Source organism: Marmota flaviventris, chromosome 2 (assembly GCF_047511675.1).
Source record: "Marmota flaviventris isolate mMarFla1 chromosome 2, mMarFla1.hap1, whole genome shotgun sequence".
NCBI lineage: Eukaryota > Metazoa > Chordata > Mammalia > Rodentia > Sciuridae > Marmota > Marmota flaviventris.
In genome coordinates this window covers 10,289,865-10,298,684 of record NC_092499.1, presented here as the reverse complement: position 1 = coordinate 10,298,684, position 8,820 = coordinate 10,289,865, and the positions used below count along the sequence as shown (strand labels likewise).

Sequence of the window (8,820 nt, the reverse complement as noted above, 5' to 3'; positions counted from 1 at the left end):
TGTCAATCTCATCCAAAAACAATAACTCTGCCGAGGACACCCAGAAGAGCAACAAAGGCGGGGAACTCACATTCTAAGATCTCAGGACCTCTTTAAAGCGACGGTCACTAGCACTGAGGTATCAACATAAAGATGGACAAGCAGACTCCTGGAACAGGAGTGCGTCCAGAAACATCTGTGCACATTTGGCCCATATTCATGAGAGAAGTGATAACAGTGCAGCCAAGAAAGTAGTCTTTAAGTGGTGGTATTAACAGAATAACAGGGAAGAATTCGTCTAGACAGAATAACATCTTTAGAAGAAAACAGTGCATCTTCAAAGCTCCGGATGGAGGAAAACTCCCCTAAACCCCCATTTCTACGGTTGGGTTGAGTTTCTTTGTCATTCTGACAACTTGTTCCGGTCACTGAGGCCAGCCGAGCTGGACCTTTTTCTGGTCTGAGTTATTATCTGCACTCTCCATCTGATCCTTTCCTAGCAGACACGCTCTGGCTCAATGGCTAGGTCACTCTTATCATTAGTAGGAGCTCCTGCAGGTGGGTATGGCCATCACTCCTCTTGAGCCCTGTCCTTGCCCCTCATTCTGCCCACACTGGCACTGCCAGTCCTTACCCTGGGGCACCAGAGCTCAGCCACATCCCTATCCTTACCACAGAGCCTGCACCCTTAACACTGGATCATTCCCATTGTGCCCTGGTCTCCAAATACACACTGAATTTCCTCTCCTCCCTGTCTTTATTCATGCTGCCTCCCCAGTGGCCTAACTGTCCCCATTCCATTGGTGCCATGCTATATCTAGGCTCTCTACCTCTTGCACCATGTCTGCCCTGACATTTTGTCCCAGTACCTGGGGAGAGCTGTGCACAATGTGCGAAGGGCTCTGTGACTCCTACCCAGCCTTCCGAAGCCTGCACAGTGTCCCATGCATGGTCTGGAATCATCCCCCAGCTGGGTGCCCTCCACCATGACACCTGGGGCAGGGCTTGGGAAGGGCCTCCTCTGCTGGAGGAGGACTGCATTGAGCTGGACATGATTACACTGTCAGTATGGGACAAAGAGAGGGAGAAACTCTGGAGAGATCTATGTGCTTCCCAGAGACACTGGTGACGTCCAGTCTGGAGAGTGAATCCTTCAGGTCACAAGTAACAGAGATGGACAACTTGTCAAGGAGATATAACCACATCTCAGATGTGCTCTGGACAAAGGCCAGCTGAAGGACAAAGGATTCTGCATATCACCTGCCTCCCAGGGTGGTGTTCCTGGCCACTACCTTGGAACCCCACTGCCATTTCGTAGCAGCCACCATGGATTTCCCTAGGGCAGAGTCTGCCCATTTCAAGTAGTGAGCCCATGTGGCCAGGTGGGCAAGGACAGCTGAGTTCCTCTTTCTTCTGCCACCCAGCTTGTGATTTTCATCGTGTTTGCAGTTTTCAAAAGGAAGATGATGGTGTTCACTGTGCAGGAAGTGAACCCTCCGTGCTGACCTAGAGGGTCTGCTTCTTGCTAGATGATTGAGCTTCTGCCACGTCTTAGCAAAGCTGAGCCGATAAGGCAGCCAGTCCAGGTGGGAAGGATAGTGCTAAAAAGCCGGCCCCCCACCCTCCATGGCCTGTTTAGCTCACGCTTTGCAGGATCCTGATCTCAAGTCTCCCGGTTGCTGGCTTCTTTGTTGAGGAGAGGGAAATGGATTTGCCGGGATGGGTCCAGACCAGACACTGGTAGGCACCCAAGCTCTGAGCTCACAGCCCCACGCCCAATACCTCTAAAACCAAGAAGGGTTCGTGACTCGAAGTCCTGTTGGACTACTGGGCCCAGGGTGCCGGAGACCAAGGGTGGGCAGTGCCTGCAAGCTCTGAGTCTGTGCAGGGAGGTAGCAGCGGGTGTCAGAGGGGAAAAATAAAATCACCCATGGGAAAATGGGGGCGGGGGAAGGTGCCCAGAGAGGAGCTGCAGCGGACCAAAGGGAGCCGGAGCTTTGGTCTTGGAGATCGCTCAGCCCTGGTGAGGAGAGGCCCGAGCCCAAGCCTGGGCAGCTCTGTCCCCAGGGGCTGCCCTTCTGCCACGCAGCTCCAGGACAGTGAGCCCCTATTTCTCACCCACTGCTCTTAGGCCCCGCCCCTAATTGCACCCTGACCAGGCTGCCCCGCCTCCTCGCCGGTCCCGCCCTGCGTGGGATAGGCTCCTCCTAAGGAGGCTGCGCACTTGGGGGACCCCACACCGGCCTGCAGGCCTGCCTGGAGCGCACCCTGCCATGGCTTCCGTTGCTTCGCCTTCTCTGCTCCTCAGGGCGCCCCCCCACCGCCTGTGTGTCCAAAGGCCTGGCATCTACAGGGACGAGGAGGGGAGGAGCTGGGTGACAGTGGCCCTGTGTATCAGTCCCTCCCAGCGGGCTCAGGCCAGGTGCTTCCCCACCGCCAGCACAGTGAGTCCTGGGGTGAGAGGGGAGGCTGCGAGGAGAGGGGCGGGGTATGCACAGCGGACCCCACCCTTGTGGGTCCAGAGTGGGGTGGGAGTGGGGGAAGGGCAAACAGCCTGGATTCGGCCTGGGGGTAGAGCTCTGCCGTCCAGCATGCTAAGGTCGGAGGCTGAGAGCACTCAGGGCCTAGTCCTGTGCCGGGCATGCTGAGAAGGCTTTCACTTGGGACAGCTGTTAAGCTGGGCTTTCTGGGATGAGCAGAAGTTCTCCAGATGAAAGGGGCTAGGACTGGCATGAAGGCTTTGCCATCTGGATGCAGCCCATGGACCCAAGTGTGACCGTGTGGTTGGGTCCAGATTCCCAGTCTGACAAGGGAGAATAAGGTACCTCTTGCAAATGAGCCGCAGACATGGCCCAGGGCGTGAATGGCCTGGGGAGCCCTGAAGAGATAACACATCCCACCTTTGGAAATTGATTCAGGAGGCTTGGCTGGAGTCCTACATGCTGTGTTTCAAAAGCTCCCCAGGTGATAACAATAATCAGGTTGGAAACCCAGGTAAGGGATTTAGATCAGAGCCCATCTTTGAAGGATAAAACAAATACCTCTATGTATTATGGTAAGTACTTCTCCAAGTATTTAAAATATTACTGAAAACATAATAAACAATCGATGGGCATTTTAAACAACATAGCACATTGCTTAACAAATAGGTTATTCTGAAAATTTTGCAAGAGAACTTTGAAAGTCCTTTCTTCCCTGTGGAAAATAGGGGAGATACTCAAAAAGTTCTGGACCAAATATTTTCAGCTTTAAAAAATCCCAGGAAAGTGTTGAGTGTAGGGAAGGTGCAGAGTGGTCTCAAAAAAAGTGAAAATAGAGCCAGGCACAGTGACGCACACCTGTCATCCAGAGGCCAGGGAAGCTGAGGCAGGAGGATTGCAAGTTCAAAGCCAGACTCAGCAACTTAAGTGAGGCCCTAGGTAACATAGCGTGACCCTGTCTCAAAATAAAAAGGACTGGGGGTGTGGCTCAGTGGTAAAGCGCCCCTGGGTTCAATCCCCCATACCAAAGAAGAAAGTAAAGTAGTTTAGATCATCCAGCAGATCCACAAGAATCCAGAGCAAGGACTTGAACAGATACTGCCGTGAACAAGTTGTGCAAGTACTATTCACAATAGCCAGAAGGCGCAGGCCGCCTGAATGCCCAGTGATGGATGAGGGTGGTGACAAGGCGTGTGCCAGGAGGGATGAGGCCTCCAAGGGGAAGGAACTCCTGGCCGGACTGCAGTGTGCAGAACCCAAGGACGGGGGCTAAGTGAAAGAAGACAGTCCTAAGGGGCCGCATGTGCCCTTCCGTGAGGTACTTTGAGTAGTCACAGTCACAGAGAAGGACAGGGTGGTTTCCACAGCCTGCCAGAGGGACTGGGGAGGTGGTGTCTAATAGTAGGAAGGGGTTTTAGTTTGGGAAGATGAAAAATGTTCTGGAGATGCTGGTGGTGATGGTTGCACATGTGGGTGTCCTTAACGCCACTGGAGTGTGGCCCAGGATGACTAAAATGGTGTAAAGAAAGTATCAGCAAGAATAGAATTGATTCTTCAAGCCACTTAGTCATGGGTGGAGTATGGGGTTTTTTCCCCTCCTATGTAAAAAAAGAAAAAAAAAAAGATTTCTTTGTTTCCTCCTTTTGATTGGTCCATTACAGTTATTCACCATGTTGGATTTATGTATTCACACATGCACACAGTATAACAATGTAACTTGGCCACAGTCATCCCCAGTATTTCCCGTCTCTCTTCCTCCTCCCTCCCCGGTATCTTTGCTCTATTGATTTCCCTTCAATTTTCCTGAAATACTACTTCCAACTTTCTTTTCCTTTTTCCTCTCTAGCTTCCACAGGAGAGAATACACATGACCCTTGACCTCCGGAGCTCTCCTGCAAAACTTTTCATCCACTTTCCCACAAAACATATAATTTCATTTTTCTTTATGGCTGAAAAGAGCTCCATTATATCTGTACAGCACATTTTATTTATGCATTCCTCCACTGATAGACACTTAGGCTGGTTCCATGGTTTTGTTATTGTGAATTGTGGTGCTGTAAACCTAGGTATGCGTGTGTCACTGTGGCATGATGACTTTAATTCTTCAGGGTAAATACTGAGGAGGAACACAGCTGGGTCATATGGGGCTCCATGCCGAGCCTTTTGAGGAACCTGCGTGCTGAGTTCCACTGTGGTTCTGCTAATTTACAGTTCTGTCTTCACTTCCTTTTTATCCTTGCCCTCTCCAGAATTTATTATTGTTTGTGTTCTTGATGACTGCCAATCTGACTGAAATAAGATCAAATCTCAGTTTAGTTTTATTTTTTTTTTATTTTTTTTTTTTATTTTTTACTGTTGGTTGTTCAAAACATTACATAGTTCTTGATATATCATATTTCACAATTTGATTCAAGTGGGTTATGAGCTCCCATTTTTACCCCATATACAGATTGCAGAATCACATCAGTTACACATCCATTGATTTACATATTGCCATACTAGTGTCTGTTGTATTCTGCTGTCTTTCCTATCCTCTACTATCCCCCCTCCCCTCCCCTCCCCTCCCCTCTTCTCTCTCTGCCCCCTCTACTGACATTCGTTTGTCCCCCTTGTATTATTTTTCCCCTTCCCCTCACTTCCTCTTGTATGTACTTTTGTATAACTCTGAGGGTCTCCTTCCATTTCCATGCATTTTCCCTTCTCTCTCCCTTTCCCTCCCACCTCTCATCCCTGTTTAATGTTAATCTTCTTCTCATGCTCTTCGACCCTACTCTGTTCTTAGTTACTCTCCTTATATCAAAGAAGACATTTGGCATTTGTTTTTTAGGGATTGGCTAGCTTCACTTAGCATAATCTGCTCTAATGCCATCCATTTCTCAGTTTAGTTTTAATTTGCATTTCCTAATTGCTGATGTTAACATGTCTCATATATTTATAGTCATTTGTATTTCTTATTTTGAGAAGTATCTGTTGAGTTCATTTGCCCATTTATTAATTGGGTTATCTGTTTCTTTGGTGTTAATTTTTTTTTTTAAAATTCTGCTGGGTGCAGTGACATACACCTCTAATCCCAGTGACTTGGAAGGCTGAGATGGGAGGGTTGTGAGTTCCAGGTCAGCCTCAGCAATTCAGTGAGGCCCTAAGCAACTTATTGAGAACTTGTTTCAAAAAATTAAAAGCTGGGATATGGCTCAGTGGTTAAGCACTACTGGGTTGAATTCCAAATAAATAAATAAATTCCAAATAAGTAAATAAAAATAAACATAAAAAATAAAAACATTTTTGCTTTATATATTCTAGATATTAATCCTCTGTCAGAAAAGTAGCTGGCAAAGATTTTCTCCCAGTCTGTAGGTTCTCTCTTCACATTCTTGTTTCTTTTGCCATGAAGAAGACTTTTAATTTGAGGCCACCTCTTTATTAACTCTTGGCATTATTTCCTGAGCTGTAGAGGTCCTCTCAAGAAAGCCATTATCTGTGCTTAAATGCTAGAGTGCTGACTGTGTTTTCTTTTATTTTTTTTTAATTTTAAGTTGTTGATGGACCTTTATTTTATTAATTTATTTATATGTGGTGCTGAGAATTGAACCCAGTGCCTTACACAGGCAAGGCAAGTGCTCTACCACTGAGCCACAACCCCAGCCCTGACCTTATGCTTTCCTTTAGGAATCATGTGATTTCTCGTCTAATTCTTAGGTCTTTGATTCATTTTGAGTTGATTTTTGTACAGGGTTGGAGATAAGGGTCTCTTTTCATTCTTCTACCTATGAATATCCACTTTTCCCAGCACCATTTGTTAAAAAGCCTGTCTTTTCTTCAAAAAGAAATTATTTCTTAAGTAGATCAGTATTTTCACATATATTCTCAGGGTGGGAACAAGACCCCCTGAGCATGACCAAATGCAAGGATCAGCAAACTCTTTCTGCAAAGGATCAGATAGCAGAAATTGTCCTGTTGCAAGCCATGAAGACTCTGGCAACTGCTCTGCAGTCACAGTCGGCGTGTGAAGGAAGGGGCCCTATTTTATTTACAATAAAGTTTTATTTAAAAAGCAGCTGACAAGCCACATGGGCCCATGGCCCTTCTTTTACGGACCCCTGATCTCAGGTCCAAATCCAAAGTGAAGGAGAGAGTTTGCCATGTAATTTAAGGCTTTTCTCATAAAAATGGCTCACGAGACTCAGGATGACAAAGGGAACAGCCATTGGCCACTTGAGAGCCTGGTGAAGGGTGAACAGCCTTGGCTTAGCCTTTTGGGCACCAGGAAAGGGGACAGGCGCTTGGGCGGGTGTCTGTGTGGGGCTATTTTGTTGCATGTAGAGCTTGGTGGCGGTTCATCGTTGTAATTTTTACCTTCATACCTTTGGGCGTTGGCTGGATTTCATGACCTTTGAGTTCACTAAAAGCTTGTGAAGTCAGGATCAAAAATGCAGCACATTTCTCTTGGGGAAGAGCCATCACCTCCTGGATATTTTGTTTTTTAAAAGAGGATTTTTAAAACTATGCAAATTTCTGAGACAAAGCTGGAGAGTGCACTGAGTGCCAGCCCGGGGTGCTGGCAGGGTGGAGGGGCTGAGTTGGGAGAAGTGGAGTGGGTGTGGTGGGCGCAGGCCAGAAGAGCACCGTCACCCAGCTCCACATGGAGCCCCCAGGAGATGGCGTCAAGGCTGGCATTCTGAAAAGATGCCCTTTGACCTCTGACCCCAGCAGCCCACCAGCTGGGGGGCATCCAGGACCATGTGGATTGTATGTCACGCAGTGCCACCCTGTGCCAGGAGCCTGTTCCTGATGTGCCCCTCTTCTCTGGTCCCTTCAGTGTGAACACAGCATCAGAGTCCACTTATGGCAGATACCTGTACACCCCCAGGGCACCCTGTTCTTCAACCAGCTGCCCTTCTCCCAGCTGCCCCTCACGTGGCAGCTCTGTCCAGGGAAGAAGTACCAAGGAAGTGACTCCAGGACCTGGCGAATAGTGGACCATGACCAGGCAAGTGTGGGGTGGCTGTGGGTGAGAGTGGTGAGCGACAAATGATGCCTGCCCCGGCCCCTCCCTCCTCTGCACTCTCCCCACCCCCTGGGGGGGTTCTTGTCTTCCTTAAGCAACTCTAGCAGGGTCCACCAGAGAACACGCAGGCCTGAGTGTGTGTGTGTGTTTAGGGGCACACACATGTGCACGTGGGCACTCGTGCATGGGGTGGGGGGCGTTGGAGGTGGAGGCGATGGCTTCCCTGGGCTGTGGAATCCAGGGAACCCAGGTCCCCAGCTGCCTCTCGCCTCCTGCTGCCAGTCTGCATGGTGATCTGTGTGTCTGGGGGCTGCCCTCACCCAGGGCCTCTGATGGCTGCCCTTCTTCTGTAGATCGGGGCCACGGAGCAGCTGACCCTCATGCGGCAGCTCTACCATGGAGAGTAAGTGACGGGGCTGGCATGGCGGGCCCAGCCTCCCTGTGCCGAGATCAGAGGACAGCTGGAAACTCGCCTCTTTATGGGTCAGGATGTGGGTCTACCTCCCTCACTGCTTGTCCCTGAGTTTGTCTTCCATAGCCCCCTGTCGCCCTCCTCCGTTGGATATGATTGTCCTCTACATGCAGCACCCCCAGGAAGCAGGGGAGTCCCTGGATAGCAGCCATCACTCATCCTTGAAAGAATTCTGCAAGGCGTGCACATTAAGGTTCCACTTGGTTGACAAGAATACTGGTTGCCAGGGGCTACAATGATTTTCCAAGACCAGAGAGTCTGGAGTCAAGCTCAAAGTCCAGTGGTCTTGGCTCCGTCATCTGCCCTGGTCCTGGGGTGTGGCTGGCCTTTGAGGATCCAGCTCTGACCCACTCAGGGCTTCTCCAGAGAGGCGGCGCTGAAGCAGGCCACTTGCAGACAGGAATTCAAATTGGAAACGGAATCCTCTTTTTTTTTATTGCCGTCTTTTCTTCCTGGTAATGTTTTGGTGTCGGGTTTAGAAAATAAGTCAAAATTGGGTTCAACCAGATTTGACATTTTGCCACCAACAATACAGAAGAAGGGGTGTGAGGTCTACGTGTTGGCCAAGTCACGTGGTAGGGCACAGACTCTGGCTGGGGAGGGGTCACCAAGCGTGGGAACAACTGCAGGAGTGACGTCTTTGAGGGAGTGACGTCTTTGCCAGTATTTCCTCCCATTCTTGTGTTTTTACTGTGTTCGGGTTGTTTTGTGGTTTCTCTTGTTTTTGTTATTGGGATTTTTTTTTCCTGCCACGCAGAAATGTTTCATTTTTAATAAAGTCCTATTTATTGCTTCTTCCTTTGTGTATTCTTATTTTTTTCTTTTTAAGCAAGGACGTCTCTGCTCGGCAATTATGACTTTTTTCATTTTTTTCTTTCTAGTAT

At 48.8% G+C, this 8,820-nt stretch overlaps 1 protein-coding gene across 1 annotated transcript; it reads left to right on the top strand.

Annotated features, from left to right (window-relative positions):
• The first annotated feature begins 2,252 nt into the window (after positions 1–2,252).
• On the top strand, positions 2,253–7,871 carry Tcl1b (TCL1 family AKT coactivator B). Its single transcript, XM_071606241.1, has 3 exons — positions 2,253–2,423; positions 7,267–7,446; positions 7,818–7,871. The coding sequence occupies exons 1-3, from the start codon at positions 2,253–2,255 to the stop codon at positions 7,869–7,871; spliced, it is 405 nt and encodes a 134-aa protein (XP_071462342.1).
• Positions 7,872–8,820: the final 949 nt, after the last annotated feature.

Coding starts and splice junctions, on each gene's coding strand:
- Tcl1b (XM_071606241.1), top strand. CDS start 2,253: ATGGCTTCCGTTGCTTCGCCTTCTCTGCTCCTCAGGGCGCCCCCCCAC. Junction 2,424..7,266: donor GCTTCCCCACCGCCAGCACA/GTGAGTCCTGGG, acceptor CCTCTTCTCTGG/TCCCTTCAGTGTGAACACAG. Junction 7,447..7,817: donor GAATAGTGGACCATGACCAG/GCAAGTGTGGGG, acceptor CTTCTTCTGTAG/ATCGGGGCCACGGAGCAGCT.